The sequence below is a fragment of the Takifugu rubripes genome, chromosome 19 (genome assembly GCF_901000725.2).
Source record: "Takifugu rubripes chromosome 19, fTakRub1.2, whole genome shotgun sequence".
NCBI classification, from domain to species: domain Eukaryota; kingdom Metazoa; phylum Chordata; class Actinopteri; order Tetraodontiformes; family Tetraodontidae; genus Takifugu; species Takifugu rubripes.
In genome coordinates this window covers 18,815,092-18,834,625 of record NC_042303.1, presented here as the reverse complement: position 1 = coordinate 18,834,625, position 19,534 = coordinate 18,815,092, and the positions used below count along the sequence as shown (strand labels likewise).

The 19,534-nt window shown below is 53.7% G+C and overlaps 3 protein-coding genes across 4 annotated transcripts; 1 reads left to right on the top strand and 2 right to left on the bottom strand.

Moving 5' to 3' along the window:
- The first annotated feature begins 491 nt into the window (after positions 1-491).
- LOC105419563 (potassium voltage-gated channel subfamily S member 2) lies at positions 492-7,134 on the top strand. 2 transcript variants are annotated; one of them, XM_029826283.1, is made up of 10 exons: positions 492-689; positions 3,010-3,185; positions 3,250-3,383; positions 3,534-3,698; positions 3,793-3,964; positions 4,048-4,131; positions 4,205-4,366; positions 5,394-5,477; positions 6,109-6,201; positions 6,298-7,133. In XM_029826283.1, exons 2-10 carry the CDS (start codon positions 3,015-3,017, stop codon positions 6,742-6,744), a joined length of 1,512 nt encoding a protein of 503 aa, XP_029682143.1. In that variant the 5' UTR covers positions 492-689; positions 3,010-3,014; the 3' UTR covers positions 6,745-7,133. The 2 variants fall into 2 exon arrangements, with proteins under 2 accessions (XP_029682143.1, XP_029682144.1); XM_029826284.1 differs by lacking the exon at positions 492-689 and adding an exon at positions 2,456-2,592 and having other exon boundaries at positions 6,298-7,134.
- Positions 7,135-7,261: 127 nt separating this feature from the next.
- LOC101061984 (serine/threonine-protein kinase 4) lies at positions 7,262-17,464 on the bottom strand. The gene is made up of 11 exons (XM_029826286.1): positions 16,972-17,464; positions 15,734-15,814; positions 15,369-15,497; positions 15,000-15,114; positions 14,761-14,925; positions 14,467-14,634; positions 14,261-14,398; positions 14,038-14,169; positions 13,792-13,963; positions 10,637-10,773; positions 7,262-8,378 (listed from the first exon to the last, which is right to left on the bottom strand). The coding sequence occupies exons 1-11, from the start codon at positions 17,013-17,015 to the stop codon at positions 8,220-8,222; spliced, it is 1,440 nt and encodes a 479-aa protein (XP_029682146.1). The 5' UTR covers positions 17,016-17,464; the 3' UTR covers positions 7,262-8,219.
- Positions 17,465-17,832: 368 nt separating this feature from the next.
- On the bottom strand, positions 17,833-19,530 carry cox6c (cytochrome c oxidase subunit 6C). The gene is made up of 4 exons (XM_003976914.3): positions 19,375-19,530; positions 18,335-18,452; positions 18,070-18,200; positions 17,833-17,969 (listed from the first exon to the last, which is right to left on the bottom strand). The coding sequence occupies exons 2-3, from the start codon at positions 18,437-18,439 to the stop codon at positions 18,075-18,077; spliced, it is 231 nt and encodes a 76-aa protein (XP_003976963.1). The 5' UTR covers positions 18,440-18,452; positions 19,375-19,530; the 3' UTR covers positions 17,833-17,969; positions 18,070-18,074.
- Between the last annotated feature and the right edge of the window lie 4 nt (positions 19,531-19,534).

Genomic DNA, 19,534 nt, shown 5'->3' with positions numbered 1-19,534 from the left:
TAAATAAATAAATTCTGAAAGTCTTTGTTGATAAAAGATCATGAGGTTTTTGGCCCATCTGCACCAGCACCCTTTGTCCACTAGAGGGAACCATCGTCATGCATCATCTGCTTTTTAAAAGGTTTCGCGTTTATATTCATTTCAGTAATAATGTAGTTAGTATTTCGGGTTTTATTAAATATCTTTGTGAATAAAACAATCTCATTCGCCTGAGATGTGCAGAATTAAACGAATTCCTCCAATATGGGACAGACCGGACTGTCTTCAAAGTTCTTTACAATTTAGGTTCAAGTTTGCATATATTTTACTATATTTGTTTTTGTTTGTACTATATATTCGCCCGCGATGTTTCATAAAACTGGAATTACCATCTAAATTGTATTATTCGTGTCATGAACTAAAAAGGTCCGTCACTATCATCGTTATCTTGATCCCGCCGGAGGCTCGTTTTCTGCTCCGGAAGATGACGGAAAGAGCCGAAGTGTTCCGAGGGCAGGAGAGAGCCTCGGGCGGAGGAGAGCTGCTCGCCCCGCACGCCCCGCACCGATGAGTCTGCTCTGCGCTCATTTCACGCAAAGTTCGCATCAAATAAAGCGGAGAGGATCATTGAAAAGCAGCTTCGGGAAGAGAAAGTTCGAAAGTGAAGAGACGCATCACGGGATGAATCCGAGCAGGAAGGAACGAGCCGAGTAAGTCCCGACGCTTCTGCTCCGGTCTCCTCTGGAAGCTCCTCACTCTCCACTGGAAGCTCCTCACTCCTCTGGAAGCTCCTCACTCTCCACTGGAAGCTCCTCACTCTCCACTGGAAGCTCCTCACTCCCCTGGAAGCTCCTCACTCTCCTCTGGAAGCTCCTCACTCCCCTGGAAGCTCCTCGCTCTCCTCTGGAAGCTCCTCACTCCCCTGGAAGCTCCTCACTCTCCTCTGGAAGCTCCTCACTCCACTGGAAGCTCCTCACTCCTCTGGAAGCTCCTCACTCTCCTCTGGAAGCTCCTCACTCTCCTCTGGAAGCTCCTCACTCCACTGGAAGCTCCTCACTCCTCTGGAAGCTCCTCACTCTCCACTGGAAGCTCCTCACTCTCCTCTGGAAGCTCCTCACTCTCCACTGGAAGCTCCTCACTCTCCACTGGAAGCTCCTCACTCTCCTCTGGAAGCTCCTCACTCTCCACTGGAAGCTCCTCACTCTCCACTGGAAGCTCCTCACTCTCCTCTGGAAGCTCCTCACTCTCCACTGGAAGCTCCTCACTCTCCACTGGAAGCTCCTCACTCTCCTCTGGAAGCTCCTCACTCTCCTCTGGAAGCTCCTCACTCTCCACTGGAAGCTCCTCACTCTCCTCTGGAAGCTCCTCACTCTCCACTGGAAGCTCCTCACTCCCCTGGAAGCTCCTCACTCTCCACTGGAAGCTCCTCACTCCTCTGGAAGCTCCTCACTCTCCTCTGGAAGCTCCTCACTCCACTGGAAGCTCCTCACTCTCCTCTGGAAGCTCCTCACTCCTCTGGAAGCTCCTCACTCCACTGGAAGCTCCTCACTCTCCTCTGGAAGCTCCTCACTCTCCACTGGAAGCTCCTCACTCTCCTCTGGAAGCTCCTCACTCTCCTCTGGAAGCTCCTCACTCTCCTCTGGAAGCTCCTCACTCTCCTCTGGAAGCTCCTCACTCTCCTCTGGAAGCTCCTCACTCTCCTCTGGAAGCTCCTCACTCTCCACTGGAAGCTCCTCACTCCCCTGGAAGCTCCTCACTCTCCTCTGGAAGCTCCTCACTCTCCTCTGGAAGCTCCTCACTCTCCTCTGGAAGCTCCTCACTCTCCACTGGAAGCTCCTCACTCCCCTGGAAGCTCCTCACTCTCCTCTGGAAGCTCCTCACTCTCCTCTGGAAGCTCCTCACTCTCCACTGGAAGCTCCTCACTCCCCTGGAAGCTCCTCACTCTCCTCTGGAAGCTCCTCACTCTCCACTGGAAGCTCCTCACTCTCCACTGGAAGCTCCTCACTCCTCTGGAAGCTCCTCACTCCCCTGGAAGCTCCTCACTCCTCTGGAAGCTCCTCACTCCACTGGAAGCTCCTCACTCTTCTGGAAGCTCCTCACTCTCCTCCTTCTGTCTCCCTTCCTCAGATTTAAATGACCAACTTTTTATGTGTGTTAGACCAAATTCCCACATTTAAAAGTGAGCGACAGCGACGCACGCGCGTGTTTTACGTGGATTTCTAATCAAGAGAAATTTTAATCGGAACTCTTTGAATGCTGCAGAAGATCGGGAATATGGGAAGGTTCCTGTTTCTCGGTTAGTTTTCCGTGTTTGGGGGATTTGAATGGATTTATTCCGGGTGAGTTTCCTGTTCAGAGACCCATCCTGACGGTCCCAAACCGACCTGAAGACCATCCGAACCTGCTGAGAGCAGCAGAATGGGATTAGAGCCGAGCCGGATCGGATGGCTGCGGTCCATTAAGGACCATTAGGTGAACACCTGAGGTCCTTCCTGCAGGACTCACACAGCAAGATTTCATTAGAGCCCCTCAGGCTGGAGCTGCTGGCCCACCAATCAGCGCTCAGGGGGCGTGGCTCCGAGCAGGGACAACCAATCCACAGACAGACAACAGGTGGAACACTTGGTCCCAAAGCTGGAACAGAAGCATCTCTTCAGGGTCCAGGCAGATTTGGTCAGCTGTCTGTTTCTGCTGGAGATCTTCCTGTTAGAGCTCTGACTCCTCAGATCTTCTCTGATCTTCTCTGACTCCTCAGATCTTCTCTGATCTTCTCTGACTCCTCAGATCTTCTCTGATTCCTCAGATCTTCTCTGATCTTCTCTGACTCCTCAGATCTTCTCTGATCTTCTCTGATTCCTCAGATCTTCTCAGATCTTCTCTGACTCCTCAGATGAAGCCTTCAGTGAGGATGGTGAATGTAGCCTGACGTTCATCCTGGTTCCTCAAAAACTCGTGTAAAGTTGTTGTGCTCCTGGAAACAGAAACTCTGTTCTAAGTTTGTCTCCATCCTGGTCTGGATTGTCTCCTCAGTAACCATGGTGACAGAGAGCGTGCCCAGCTGGATCCGCCAGGCCTCCGACGAGGCTCTGGTTCACGTGAACGTCGGAGGTCTGAGGAGGAGCCTCTGTTCTAGCACGCTAAAGAAATTCCCAGACACCAGACTGGGAAAACTCCTGGCATGTGAGTCGGAGGAGGCCATCCTGCAGGTGGGTCTTCAGGGCTGGTCCACCTGCGTGTTGCCCCGCCCCTCCTGATCCTCCCTGTGTGCAGGTGTGTGACGACTACGACGTCCAGCAGAAGGAGTTTTACTTTGATCGGAATCCCGGCCTCTTCCGCTACGTCCTCCATTTCTATCAGACTGGGAAACTCCACATCATGGAGGAGCTGTGCATCTTCTCCTTCAGGTCTGATCTTCTCCTCCATCATCACACACTTGCTGTGTTTAACGTAACCATGAAAGCACTCGTTAGCGGCGCTGGAGGCGGCGGCGTGTTGAAGGTCGGACTCCAAACGCGCTGGTTTCCTGTTGGGGTGAACGTGTGACCTTTCTTCAGTCAGGAGATCGAGTATTGGGGCATCAACGAGTTCTTCCTGGACAGTTGCTGTAGCTACCGTTACCATGACCGCAAGCTGGAGAGCGCCCGGCGCCGCAGCTGGGACGACGAGAGCGACGCCAGCAGCATCGACACGTCCGTCGACGAGATATCGGACCTGAACAAGTAGGTAGACCCCGCCCCCTTCCCCGCCCTAACCCCGCCCCTTCCCGTTTCTGCTGCTCCGCCTCATCAACCCCCCCCCCCCCCTCCCCCACAGAGACATGCAGCACTTCCAGGAAGTTCGCTTCGGGAATGTCAGGAAGTGTCTGTGGCTCACACTGGAGAACCCAGGCTACTCCATTCCCAGTAAGCTCTTCAGCCTGGTCTCCATCAGCGTGGTGCTCACCTCCATCGCCACCATGTGCATCAACAGCATCCCAGAATATCAGGTGGGCGGAGCCTCCGGCCGTGTTAGCGTCGCCCTGCTGCTAGCATTTGTACGCCAGCTTTACACGAACGTTCTGTTGCTCAGACTTTCGATGATGACGGGAAGTTAGTGGAGGACTGGACCACACAGGTTCTGGAGGTGTTCTGCTCCTGCTGGTTCACCTTCGAGGTGAGAGGTGTGAGACACGAGACGCTGTTGGGCGGAACCACCATGCTGACCAATGTTTCCGTCTTCCTCCGAGGTGGCGACGCGGCTGCTGCTCGCCCCCAACAGGAGCAAGTTCTTCCACCACCCTCTCAACATCATCGACGTGGCCTCTGTGATCCCCATCTACATCACCCTGACCTTTGACCTGACTGTGGGCGCAGAGTCGGACCTGGGAGACCTGGGTCGGCTCATACAGGTGCACCATTCCTGCGTTTTCTATAATGACCAACATGATTCTGAGTGGGACCCAAACAAACAGAAGAACCACTCACCTGTTTCCTCCTTGGTTCTGGTCCGTTCTGGCATCTGAGCCCAGATTCAGTTGTTCTGAACCCTCTGATGCAGCTGTTGGTTGTTGGCTAATGTAGCTAACAGCAGCCACAGTTAGCGGCCCAGTGCTACAGCTAATGCTAACCCTCCTGAACAAGGGCACAGCCAGGTCACATCCAGATACTTCCTGGATTTGTGTCACATGGTTTTCCAGAGCTCCGCCCCTCTGTGGTCAGCTGACAGCTGTGTGTTTTAACCCAAACTAGAAGAGGATTCTCCTGGCAGGAGCATCCTCTTCCTCACCCACCCTCCTCTTCCTCACCAACCCTCCTCTTCCTCACCCACCCTCCTCTTCCTCACCCACCCCCCTCTTCCTCACCCACCCCCCTCTTCCTCACCCACCCTCCTCTTCCTCACCAACCCTCCTCTTCCTCACTCACCCTCCTCTTCCTCATTCCCCCTCCTCTTCCTCACTCCCCCTCCTCTTCCTCACTCCCCCTCCTCTTCCTCACTCACCCTCCTCTTCTTCACCCACCCTCCTCTTCCTCACTCACCCTCCTCTTCCTCACTCACCCTCCTCTTCCTCATTCCCCCTCCTCTTCCTCACCAACCCTCCTCTTCTTCACCCACCCTCCTCTTCCTCACCCACCCTTCTCTACCTCACTCCCCCTCCTCTTCCTCACCAACCCTCCTCTTCCTCACTCACCCTCCTCTTCCTCACCCACCCTTCTCTTCCTCACCCACCCTTCTCTACCTCACTCCCCCTCCTCTTCCTCACCCACCCTCCTCTTCCTCACTCACCCTCCTCTTCCTCACTCCCCCTCCTCTTCCTCACCAACCCTCCTCTTCTTCACCCACCCTCCTCTTCCTCACTCCCCCTCCTCTTCCTCACTCCCCCTCCTCTTCTTCACCCACCCTCCTCTTCCTCACTCACCCTCCTCTTCCTCTCTCAGGTGTTCAGGTTAATGAGGATCTTCAGAGTGTTGAAGTTGGCCCGACACTCGACTGGACTGCGCTCGCTGGGAGCGACGCTGCGGGTGAGGACGTTCACACGCACGCACGCACGCACGCACGCACGCACACACACACACACACACACACACACACACACACACACACACACACACACACACACACACACACACACGTTTTATACACCCGTCCGACCTTCCTCAGCATTATTATTACATGTTCATTCAACCAAATCCTTCTGGCGCTGCTGTTCTAAGCTGCTGTTCTAAGTCCATCAGTGTTCCAGCTCAGGTTTCAGGCTCGTCCATCACTGGCGCTCCGGCTTTCCTGCTTATGCTCCGACTCCGGCAGCACTTAAACACTCCAGGTCGGTGGCATCAGGAGCTGGAACAGCCGGCTGCGCTCCAACGATAAAACCTCCGATAAAGCTGCACGTCCAGCCGGAATAATGCGGATTCATAACCAGTCCCGTCAGCTGAGACGGAGGAGTTTTACCTTTCTGAGCAGTAAACGCAGGTTTCAGCAGCTGGTCCAGATGTGCTTCACACCTGTAGAACAGGAGCGACAACAAGCATCTTTGCTAACCTGGAGAAGCCTTCGTGGACAGAGGAGGCTGCTCCCAGTGCTGTACTGGGATCCCAGTCTCACCAGGATGGATCCTGGATCTCCGATAACCTGAAGTTTCTCTGTGTGCAGCACAGCTACCGGGAGGTCGGAATCCTGCTGCTGTACCTCGCCGTGGGCGTGTCCGTCTTCTCCGGCTTCGCCTACACGGCTGAATACGAGGAGGTAAAGCTGCTCCGACCGCCAACCCTGAGCTGGACCACCAAATTTCAGGGTTGTTGTTCTTTTAAAGGTCAAAGGTCATCTTGTTTGTGCCTCCAGGATGTGGGTCTGGACACCATCCCAGCCTGCTGGTGGTGGGGGACGGTGAGCATGACCACGGTGGGCTACGGAGACGTGGTGCCGGTGACGGTGGCGGGGAAGCTGGCCGCCAGCGGGTGCATCCTGGGCGGGACCCTGGTGGTGGCGCTGCCCATCACCATCATCTTCAACAAGTTCTCCCACTTCTACCGGAGGCAGAAAGCTCTGGAGGCCTCGGTGAGGAACAGCAGCCGGGGGCCGAGCAGGCCGGGCGGCCGGGACGGGGCCGGGGCCGGGGACGGGGACGAGGACGGGGACGGGGACGGCCGATGCCTGGACAGGGACCGCGTCCAGCATGGAGGCCAGGGCGGCGTCATCAACTACAGCTTTGTGGAGCACGCGTCCTCCAGCTCCACCCCGGCAGCACCCGGCCGCCATTCCACGTCTTCCTGGAAAATGGCTGGTTAAGAGCGTAACTGGAGCTCCTCCCACACATCTGGAGCTCCTCCCACACATCTGGAGCTCCTCCCACACATCTGGAGCTCCGGAGACCTGGTGATGGCGCCGCTCACCCCGCCAGATGTTAGCAGACTCCCAGACCTTTGCATGTTTTGCTAAATAATTCTGGTGTAACTTGAAGAATATTTAAAGACGACTGTTAAAATGTGAAAACTAATGAAACATGGATGCAACGAGACAACTGAGTTGGACGTTTGTGGTCGTTACGGGTTCACCTCTGACATCCAAGAGGTGAATTCTGATGTGGTTGTCATGGTTACCTGTTTAAATGGACAAGATCCCAAAGTTATGAGGGAGAATATTGGAATTCTTATATTGAAAACTTTCCTTTTAACCTTTGATCATCTCCGATCCAACAATCTTCCTGAAATCATCCTGAATCAAGGTAACGGGATTAATCACTCCATCATTCAGGGCTGAGTTTAGCTCTTAAATCTGCTGTAAAACATCACGAATGAGGCAAAAATGCATTTTAACGTTTTTATTAAGATACAAAGTTTAAAAGCAAATGAGAAGATTTTCCAGTGATCTTAAACACGACCGTCCACCAAATATAGTCGAAACTTCAAAGAGAAAGAAACCAGGTAAAATAATCTGAGGTGAGGCTCAGAGGGGTCAGAGGTCAGAGGTCATGATGGTGGTTCATCTCATCTCCAGTGATCAGGACTCAGCAGTTAGAAAAGTTTCCCACATTAAAATGTTGGAATTGACAGAAAATCCCGCTTTGAGGTCAAAGGTCAGAGGTCAGAGAAGCAGCAGATTGACCCCGGAGGTGATGATGATGCAGCCTTTGTTCCTCCTCTAATAAATTAATCCAGCATCTTTGAAGCCTTCAACCATCAGACCTGAGAACATCGTACAAAAATAATCTGAGCTTTTATATACAGATCTGAGAAGACGTCTTCACCCACAGACGTACGAAAATACCAGGGTGACTTCCTGTCGAGCTCAGCGCCGACGTGAAGCTTCCTGTCGAGCTCAGCGCCGACGTGAAGCTTCCTGTCGAGCTCAGCGCCGACGTGAAGCTTCCTGGACGCCTCAGCACAACGAGACGGATCACGAAGCCACGATGAGGAGCGCCGAAGGTCCGACCGCGACGCCGATTACAGTGAGGAAGACTGGTACCGAGGAGGAGGACGCCTCAGAGTCCCGTTTGAGCAGAAGAACCAGAACCACGAGGTGAAGAGAAGGAAGCTCCAGATCAGGGTCTGAGGGCCCCCCCTGAGGGGTCTGAGGGCCCCCCCTGAGGGGTCTGAGGGCCCCCCCCTGAGGGGTCTGAGGGCCCCCGACGCTTAAACAGAGAAACTAAAGTCAAGAACAGGTCCGAGGTCCTGCTCAGACCCCAGCTGGGATCATCCTCACTCCTCCAGAGACGTTCCCTCTGATGGGAGAACATCAGACAGGAACCTTCTGGGAAGTCCCACTCAGAATTTCTGCTGCTGGCGCTTTTTGGCCTCGATGGCGTCCAGGATGGGCTTCCTCTTGGCCTGGTACCTCTGGCGGACCTCCTCGATCTCCTGCTGCATCTGGGGGTCCAGGGAGGCCAGTCGGAGCTGGAGCTCCTCCACCGACCAGGTGCTCACCTGCAGAGACCACACCTTTATTAGCATCAGCGGTTCCTGGTCTGATGTTCAGCACATCTGTCACACACACACATCTGGCTGCTCTTCTCAGAACAGCCGCCCCCCATCCAGGAGCCCAGCGGTCCTGGTTTTGGTCCTGGCGCCGGCTGCAGCTCCTCCAGGGGGAATTCCAGCTTTACCAGCAGCACTCGGCTATTTCTGACACGATCGATGCAGCTAAAATAAGAGGAAGGACAGAAGCTCCACAGCTGGAGGACACACACACACACACCGGTTCTGTCCCGGTCCGGTCGGTTCTGTTAGACGTGAGCCCGGCGGCACCACGCTCTGGTCCCACACCTTCACGGTGCTCAGAGAGAAAAGGATGCGCACGTTTTAGAGCAAGAAATTCAGATAAAAACACTTTGTGTCATTAAATATTTACATCTGACCCTCACACACACACACACCCAAACACACACACTCACACACACACACACACACACCCTCACACTCACACACACCCAAATACACACACTCACACACACACAGACTCACCCTCACACACACGCACCCTCACACACACACACACACCCAAACACACACACACACTTAACCTCCTCTGGGGGGGTTGAGGGGAGGAGAAGAGAAAACCAATAAAGTAAGAACAGAAATAGAGCTGTGGGGGGGGGGGGGGGGCATCAGCAGCTCATGAATAATGAGGCAGCTGCATCCTGTTGCCCCCCAGAGGGGAAACAAGCAGAATAAAGACTAAACCTCCTGATGGGAGGCGCCAACCCTGACGGGGCCCTCAGACCCTAACGGGGCCCCCAGACCCTAACGGGGACCCCAGACCCTAACGGGGACCCCAGACCCTAACGGGGGTCCTCAGACCCTAACGGGGGCCCTCAGACCCTAACGGGGGTCTCAGACCCTCAGACCCTAACGGGGGCCCTCAGACCCTGACGGGGGTCTCAGACCCTAACGGGGACCCCAGACCCTAACGGGGGTCCTCAGACCCTAACGGGGGCCCTCAGACCCTAACGGGGACCCCAGACCCTAACGGGGGTCTCAGACCCTCAGACCCTAACGGGGGCCCTCAGACCCTGACGGGGGTCTCAGACCCTAACGGGGGTCCTCAGCCCCTAACGGGGGCCCTCAGACCCTAACGGGGACCCTCAGACCCTAACGGGGGTCCTCAGCCCCTCAGACCCTAACGGGGGCCCTCAGACCCTAACGGGGACCCTCAGACCCTAACGGGGGCCCTCAGACCCTAACGGGGACCCTCAGACCCTAACAAGGGTCTCACGGTCCTCAGACCCTAACAGGGGTCCTCAGACCCTAACGGGGGTCCTCAGCCCCTCAGACCCTAACGGGGGCCCTCAGAGCCTAACGGGGGTCCTCAGCCCCTCAGACCCTAACGGGGGCCCTCAGAGCCTAACGGGGACCCTCAGACCCTAACGGGGTCTGAGCGTTAGGGTCTAACGGGGGTCCTCAGACCCTAACGGGGTCTGAGCGTTAGGGTCTAACGGGGACCCTGAGACCCTAACGGGGGCCCTCAGACCCTAACGGGGGTCTCACAGCCCCTCAGACCCTAACGGGGGTCTCAGACCCTAACGGGGGTCTCAGACCCTAACGGGGGTCTCACAGCCCCTCAGACCCTAACGGGGGTCTCAGACCCTAACGGGGGTCTCAGACCCTAACGGGGGCCCTCAGACCCTAACGGGGGCCCTCAGACCCTCAGACACCAGGCGTCTCACACGTGAGCGCGTTATTAAAACATCTGCTGCTGAAACTAAAATAACGCGCTCACAGATCTAAAATTACTGCTGTCAGCCGGAGGCGTCAGGCTGCCGCCACGCTGGTCCTCCAGCACTGACGGGACCAGCAGAACCAGCAGAACCAGCCTGGACTCCAGGCGTCCCGACTCACAGGAGACCAGGATGTCCTGACGCCAGCAGACAGGTGGTCATGTGACCGGGGCGGAGGAAGCGGCTGGTTTCAGGGTTTGGTGCTTCAGGGTCTTGGGACCAGCTTGTGTTCTGACCTTCAGGTCCTCAGAGGACACGGGGACGGGTTTGTCCTCCTAAAGGACGTTTAAGCAGGACGGACGGCTGCGTTAAATATTGACCATGTGACCTTTAGGGAGGAGGAGCTCCACTGGCGCCTCTGGCTGCCCGCTGAGTCCCATCTGCCGTCAGGACGCCGTTGCCGTGGCGACGTTCTTTTAGCATTTTGCTGCACACAGGAAGACCCTGGAGGCGGCCTGAGGAACTCACCACTTGCAGGTCTCCTTCAGGTCTGCGGTTGTCTGCATGGTTCTGCCCGTCGATGCCGTCGTTCTGGACGTTCTCCTTCTTCTGCTCAAAGTAGTCCAGGAAGGCGGGCCTGGCGGGCTGCACGGCCTCGCCGCTCCCTGGGGGACACACAGGACCAGGAGGTGGGTTAGAGGCCGGACAGAGGTTCCAGAGGTGCCAGAGCTGTGGGGGCGCCGCGGGCCTCGGCGGAACGCTCGCGTTTAAAGGTTCCGTGGGTTCAAACGGGATCAGTCCGGAACTGGGCTGTTTGGACCAGCTCATGAGACATCAAAGCAGCTCTTTGATCTCTGTGGGTGATCCGGAAGGTGACGGTGAACCCAGCAGACCAGGTCCAGACCAGGTCCAGACCAGGTCCAGACCAGGTCCAGACCAGGTCCAGACCCGTCACTCAAACACAGGAAGCAGCTGAGCACCGACCACAAACCTGAACCGTGCACGTGTCACGTGCACAGGTGAGCGCCCTGGGAGGACGACGCCCTCCAGGAGGTGAAAACAGACGTTCATTCCTCTTCAGATCGGAGATCAATACATTGGCTGATGTTGCTACGGAGACCAGGGAAGGTATTTACAGCCCATAATAGGCCGATGACATTAAAAATGTAGCAGAGAGGAGACCAGAGAAGGTGAATGGGTGACTGGCTGGTTGACTGGCTGGCTGGTTGACTGGCTGGTTGACCTGCTGGGTGACTGACTGGTTGACTGACTGACTGGTTGACCTGCTGGGTGACTGACTGGCTGGTTGACTGGCTGGGTGACTGACTGACTGGTTGACTGGCTGGGTGACTGACTGGCTGGTTGACTGGCTGGGTGACTGACTGACTGGTTGACTGGCTGGGTGACTGACTGGCTGGTTGACCTGCTGGGTGACTGACTGGCTGGTTGACTGGCTGGTTGACCTGCTGGGTGACTGACTGGCTGGTTGACTGGCTGGTTGACCTGCTGGGTGACTGACTGGCTGGTTGACTGGCTGGCTGGTTGACTGGCTGGTTGACTGGCTGGGTGACTGACTGGCTGGTTGACTGGCTGGGTGACTGACTGGCTGGTTGACTGGCTGGGTGACTGACTGGCTGGTTGACTGACTGACTGGTTGACTGGCTGGGTGACTGACTGGCTGGTTGACTGGCTGGGTGACTGACTGACTGGTTGACTGGCTGGGTGACTGACTGACTGGTTGACTGGCTGGCTGGGTGACTGACTGGCTGGTTGACTGGCTGGGTGACTGACTGGCTGGTTGACTGACTGGCTGGTTGACTGACTGGGTGACTGGTTATGATGGTTTCTCATCTGAGATCACAATGAGGCACCAGAAGGTTTTAACCTGCTGGTTGAACTTCTGTGACTAATCACTGCAAATAAAAAGGCTTTTTATTATTTAGTACTGTCAGAGCGGATCAATACTGATCTAATGTCTTCTCCCAGACCCCTTTAGTGCACACGCACGCGCACACACACACGCACGCACGCACGCACACACACACCCACTAATGTAATCACGCAGTCTAAATGTACTTTTGTTAATGCAGTTTGAAGCACCAATGGTGGAGGTCTATACTAACTCAGTCAAGAGACAGGACACTGTGTGTGTGTGTGTGTGTGTGTGTGTGTGCACCTCTGCAGAATAAGGTTTGCCTCATTAAATGCTGAATATGTAGCTATAATAATGCGGCGGTGGCGGCGGCAGGGCTGGTGTAGGTGTCTCAGGGTGGCTTCAATATCAAAACACACCCAGAGCAACAGCAGCTACAGTAGCAGCAGCTACAGCAGCAGCAGCTACAGCAGCAGCAGCTACAGTAGCAGCAGCTACAGCAGCAGCAGCTACAGCAGCAGAGCAGCAGCAGCTACAGCAGCTACAGCAGCTACAGTAGCAGCAGCAGCTACAGCAGTAGCAGCAGCTACAGCAGCAGAGCAGCAGCAGCAGCTACAGTAGCAGCAGCTACAGCAGCAGAGCAGCAGCTACAGTAGCAGCAGCTACAGCAGCAGAGCAGCAGCTACAGTAGCAGCAGCTACAGCAGCAGAGCAGCAGCAGCAGCTACAGCAGCAGAGCAGCAGCTACAGTAGCAGCAGCTACAGCTACAGTAGCAGCAGCTACAGCAGCAGAGCAGCAGCAGCTACAGTAGCAGCAGCAGCAGTAGCAGCAGCTACAGCAGCAGCTACAGTAGCAGCAGCTACCGCAGCAGAGCAGCAGCTACAGTAGCAGCAGCTACAGCAGCAGCAGCTACAGCTACAGTAGCAGCAGCTACAGCAGCAGAGCAGCAGCAGCTACAGTAGCAGCAGCAGCAGCAGTAACAGCAGCAGTAGCAGCGGCTACAGTAACAGCAGCAGTAGCAGCAGCTACAGCAGCAGCAGCTACAGCAGCAGCAGCTACAGCAACAGCAGCAGCAGCTACAGCAACAGCAGCAGCAGCTACAGCAGCAGCAGCTACAGCTACAGCAGCAGCAGCTACAGCAGCAGCTACAGCAACAGCAGCAGCAGCTACAGCAACAGCAGCAGCAGCTACAGCTACAGCAGCAGCAGCAGCTACAGCAACAGCAGCAGCAGCTACAGTAACAGCAGCAGCAGCTACAGTAACAGCAGCAGCAGCAGCAGCAGCTACAGTAACAGCAGCAGCTGCTGCAGCAGCAACATTCTAACATCCAAATATTACTGGGCTGCAAAAGTGGGACTCACATTTCTCCCACTCGATTTGAATATTAAACTGAAGGTAAAAAACATGTTTTCTTCATATTTTCATTAATTAGTGACCCAACTGGGACTCAACACACATTAAACAAAGCTTCACCAACTATCTGCTGAGAGAGAAACTGAGATTCCCAGAGGTTCAGTCATAATCTGCTGCTAATGTGCAGAATGTCTCCAGAGACGAAGCTCATCGTTGCTGCACTGCGCCCCCTACTGGAGACGCCGGTCCATGCGGGGAACGAGCCGAGATTCAATTATTCGTCAAACTCAACACTAACTTGTTGGTTTTGGGCAGGAAATGCTTCATTTCCTGCTCATTTCCTGACGAGCATGTTGTTGCACGTGCCAACATTCAAAAGAGAGAAAAGTGACGTGCGCGCGTACGTGGACGGGCCACTCAGGCCCGCTCCGGTACCAGGTCACGTGCAGGTTCTTACTTTTCATTGTGCCGACATCTTCATCGTCAGAGTTGATGACCAGTGTTCCCAGCATGGTGCCCATGTCCTCGTGCTGGATCATGGTCCCAGCCAGGGAGCCGGCGGCCCGGATGGTCCCAGAGTCTCCCGATCCTGCTCGCACCATCGTGCCCTGGTCCACTTCATCCTCGTCCTGCAACAGACGCGAGCAGGCAGAGGTCAGAGGTCAGAGGTCCTGACAGAGATCTTAGGATCGCATCATTTTACCGAATTATCCTCGTCCTCCCCGTCCTGATCTCTCTGCTCCGCCTCCTGTTGGCGCTTCACTTTGATCTCCATGGCGTCGCTGATCAGGGTTCTGAGGATGGAGATGGGCTTTGATGTCTTGATGAATGGATGCTGAAGGACGGAGGCAGGAAATGAGAGGATCAAGGCTCACAGAAAGGAACCATCGATGGCTTGGTGTCGCGTCTCTGCTACTTCCTGTTACCTGTAACAGCTGCGTGGCCGTCGCCCGGTTCTCCGGGATCTTCACCAAACACTGACTGATGAAGTCCTGGAACAACTCCGACCACAGATCAGGAGTCCTGAAGGTCGGAGGTGGGTTGGTGGGAATCATGAATATGGCCTGAAGGACACAACAATCAGCTATGAAGAAACACACACACACACACACTCTCACACACACACGCTCACCCTCATGGGGTGTATGTCAGCGTAGGGCGGCTTCCCCTCGGCCATCTCTATAGCGGTTATTCCCAGGGACCAGATGTCGGCCACGCAGTTGTAGCCGTTCTCCTGGATGATCTCGGGCGCCATCCAGAACGGCGTTCCGATGACGGTGTTCCGCTTCGCCATGGTGTCCTAGAGAGGATACAGCGGGCTGGACTGAACCTTCCGGACTTCTTTTATGGGCTCTTGTGTTTCACCTGCACTGGTGTTGAGCGTGACACGTGCACGGCGGTGTTTGTGTGGCTGACGTGCACTCACGGTCAGCTGCCCGGCCACGCCGAAGTCGGCCAGCTTGGCCTGGCCCTCGGCGTTCAGCAGGATGTTTCCGGCTTTGATGTCCCGGTGGATCTTCCTCATGAAGTGCAGATACTCCAGGCCCTTCAGGGTGGACTGCAGGATGGTGGCGATCTCCTCCTCCGCCAGCTGCAGCACACACACGCCTCAGTGGGGGTCAGCAGGCACGCGGCGGCGTGCACAGGTGCACGGCGACAGGTTACCGTCTTGTTGCGTATTCGGATGATGTCCGCCACCGATCCGGCGCCACAATATTCCATAACGATCAGCAGGTTGCTGTCTTTGAAGTAGCTGCCGTAGTAGCGCACGACGTGGGGACTGAAGAGGGATGAGAGCGAGAGGAAAGCTACACGCTTAGCTTCAGCCGCACGCTTAGCTTCAGCCGCACGCTTAGCTTCAGCCGCACGTTTAGCTTCAGCTGCACGCTTCATGGTTTAGAACAACCGACAGGAGCTCCTGGATCCTCAACAACTGTGATCTGATGGATCAACAACTGTGATCTGATGGATCAACAACTGTGATCTGATGGATCAACAACTGTGATCTCATGGATCCGCCTTCAGCTTTCTCACCTGTTGCACTGCTGCATGATGGAAATCTCCTTAATGATCTCCTGAAGATCAGACTCCACTGGAACCTCCTTAATGGCGACGATCTCCCCAGTCTCCTTATAATTAGCCTTAAACACGCAGCCATAAGAGCTGCACATACACACACACACACACACAATTATTGACAGTTATCTACACAGGAGAACAGCGGCGCCGTGGCGCCGGACCCAATCACAGCGTTGAGTGTTGCCGCGTGTTGAAAAGTGACAGAGGAAACAGACGTCAGTCAGACAGTGAGCACAGGAAGAGGTGAAGAAACAGGATGTGAAGAGAGGGTTGAGCATGAGGGGATCAGCACGGCCCCGCGGGGCTCCGTCCCTTCTCACCCTTCGCCCAGCTTCTCCAGAATGTCGAAGACTTCCTCGGGCTGTTTGGTCAGAGTGTCCTCGCTCAGCTTCTGCAGCTGCCTGCAGGAACAAACACACAATCATCTGAAGACACGTTTCAACACAGAATTCACGTCCTCCTTCTCTTTAAAACAGTGAGACCGTTCCAGATGTCAGCATCTGCTGCTGACAGATGTTTGCTTTGCTCTCAGCATGACACTAAACTCCAGATGTTTGATCCAGACGGGACCAAAATATCCAGAAACAAGCCGCCTCCAGAGGAATTATCAAAAGTGACATCAGAGCGGCAGCAGCCTGCCGGGCGGAGGCTTTTATTTTTAGACGCTTTTATTTTCAGACTTGATCCACCAACAGCAGGACCTCAAACCACAGAAGAAACAGAGACGGAGGACTGAGATGTGGATCTGCTGCTGGGGCAGTTGGGGCAGTTGGGGCTGCTGGGGCAGTTGGGGCAGCTGGGGCTGCTGGGGCAGTTGCTGCAGCGCCAGCAGAGACGGCCGTGTCAGCCTGATGAGGAAGTGGTGAGAAATAAAGAAGAAAAGAGCGTTCCAGCCCAACTTCGTCATGACAGCACAACAGGAAGTGCTCAGTTCCCACCGACACACAAGGGTGGCTGCGAGCAAACATGAGATTAAACATTTAATCGGATTAAACTGATTCGTTAAAGTGTGAAGATCAAAGGATTTAACACGTACGAGTCAAACGAGATCAGCTGTGCTGATCAATGAGGTTCAGATGATCAGATGTGCTGATCAATGAGGGTTAGATGATCAGATGTGCTGATCAATGAGGGTTAGATGATCAGATGTGCTGATCAATGAGGGTTAGATGATCAGATGTGCTGATCAATGAGGTTCAGATGATCAGATGTGCTGATCAATGAGGGTTAGATGATCAGATGTGCTGATCAATGAGGGTTAGATGATCAGCTGTGCTGATCAATGAGGGTTAGATGATTTTAGCAATAATTTTGTACAAAACCCAGAATGTTTTTTCTGAAATTAGTATTATTGCGACAACAGTGGCAGTAAAGTGTGAGTTGTTGCTGCTTCTGTTCTGTCTGTTGTCTGTCTGTGAGTCTTGTTACTGCTTCTTTCTCAAAGTTACCTGCAGTTTAACAGGTGGTTCAAGTCTCCACGTGACCCACCGACAACTTTACTTCCGCCGCTAAACATCAAAGACAACACCGGGAATCTGCGTCTCCTGTTTAACGTTACCTGCGAGGATGGTTCCGCATCTTGACTTTTTCCTTGGGCTCCATACTGTGTTCTCCGGGACAACAAGAAGATTTCCGCCGCCTGAAGTGAAACTTGACCGAGCTTGTTGGAAACTAACCCGCCAGCGGGGACGCAGCGCCGCTGCTAACCGGCTAGCAGCAGCTAGCACAGCGGCTAACTCGCGTCCCGCTCCCGCCGGATCAGGCGCGGTAACACCGCCTGCTCCCCGCGGGCTCACTGGGTTTGCCGGGCCGCTATCGTGTCCTCGTCGCGGGATCCATCCTCTCGCCGCGTCTGTACAACTTTTGGCTAGTTTGACAAACGTCTCGGAGCCGCTGCGACAACATTCACATCAGCAGAAAAGCAGGAAGCGCAGCGACAAGACAGGAGGGAGGCGCGAACAAAGGCTGCAGTGGCGGCGCTGCGCCGGCGGGGGGCGCCACCGCCCGGCGGCCACAGCCCGGCTCGCACCAGCGCCGGGACAGAAGAAGACGGCCCGGAGTCCGCTAATTATGCTGCTAAACTAGCACGTACAGGTTTTAGAAATGTATATTTCCTCAGGTTCTGCAGGTTAAGGTTAGGAAAATCATGCCTCAGAGGAAGAGAATTTGTTTTGCATTTGTGTGTCTTCAAATATCTCAGTTTCTCCTATAAATCATCCCAAACCACAGATTTAGGATAAGAAACTACAAACAGTTGGTATGATTACATTTAATCATAAAGTATCAAGGCCATTAATACACAAGCCAAATCTTTTTTTAAACAGTAACAAATAAACCTTGATGACAGCATGAGACCACAACCCCAGATGAGCTGAGAATCTGGTGCCTAAATCTGAGAAAATGAACCAAAACTGGAGAAATTTTACATTAATAGAATTCTTTATTTAGAGGAACAAAAAAGCATGTTGAGGTTCACACCTGACCAGTAAATAACATCCAGAGGGAGAGAGAGGGAAACTCATCCTCAGACCAGGAATGGATGGTGGGGCAGAAGAGCTGAAGATGGAAAAGAGCAGAGTATTATGGGATTCAGTCTGGAATGTTCAGGACATCTTCTCTATGACTTGTGCGCAGATGTTTCTGTGACAACACTCACCGATTTCACTCCCCAGAAGGACGTACACTCTCGAAGATACCGGCTTCCCTCATGGCATTGAACTCCTTGACAGAATCGTACTGCTTGTAGAAGTCAGCGTAGGCCTGTTTCCTGGGCTCCGTTACTGTGTACTGTTAGGGAAAGGCAGGTTTATTCACAGGTTTTGTACGTCTCCCCCACAGTCATCGTTTTTAGTTCAGGTCGAGGCTCTATGACAGCATCTCCCCCAGTGGAATGGTTTTAGATTCACAAATGATTCTGTCACCTTGAAGGCGATGGCAGCAACGAGTGAGAGGCCGAAAGCAATGGGCAGGTGAAATCTCAGGCGCTTGGCCAGCAGCCCCCTCATCACGGGTTTAGGCAGAGACATGATGGCTCACAATCTGGAGGGGAAGCAAAAAAGGCAAATAGGTCAGAAGTATCCCAGGTCAGCACGTTGACCCCAGAATCAGATGAAATCTGCTCCTGCTCACTCTTCTACCTACAGAATTCCATCCCAGGACATTACTACAAGATCTTTGTGTCTAATGGTGATAATCTGAGCCTGTGTTAATTTAGATTCCTACATTAATTGATCCACGTTTAGGATTATGTTGGATCTATATTTGCTCTTCTTTATTCTCTTGGATATCAACTCCAATATTTAACGACGTGCGTCTGCAGACATGAAGAAAACGCTTTTTTAGACAATGTTGATAAAATATTTGGTTTCGTAGTTGGAAAAGACTGTTAGATGAAAGTGTTGTGATGAAAATGTGAAGGATTAATCAGTGATTGAGAGAAATCCGTCTTTAAACGTTGCTGCAGCCGATGACCTCCTTCTACTGGACTTAAAGACAACTTTACCTTCGGCCACGTGTTTCCAACAACTTATATTATATTACACACATATTAGCGATTCATGTACACATCACGGAGGACTTTAATGAAATCAGTGTAACAAAACTGGAACGACTGAAAACAGTTCCGTGACTGGGGTCAAACTAGGGCACCAAAGTCACGATTTCGTCGCATCTATAATACATCAATGACAAACACCCGGGTATTTACAGCGTATGTTACCCATGTACTTGGTCCTAAATCATAAGAATAAGTCATGATTGAACCCATTCAGGACAACAGTAGCGAGCTAAGGTAATGCGCAGCACGGCTAGGTCAACACAGCTAACCGCTAACGATTTAAACAGAAAGCAGCAAAAGCTATGAAATCATTAAACCTTCAGAAAACGTGCACTCGGCAACAGCTACAGCATGTTGCTCCTTAAAGACTCGCAAGTGACTTCCATCCATCAGAGGAATACTCACACTCGGGAGACACGACCTTCACAGAATCCGCTAACAGCTAGCTCGCTAACAGACGCTTCCTCTACCGGAAGAGCCGGGCGCTACGGCGTCTGCGCAGGGACAAACCTAGCGGCGCAGAAACGCGAACTCAAAACTAGGCTGGAGAGGTCCCGTTAATTAC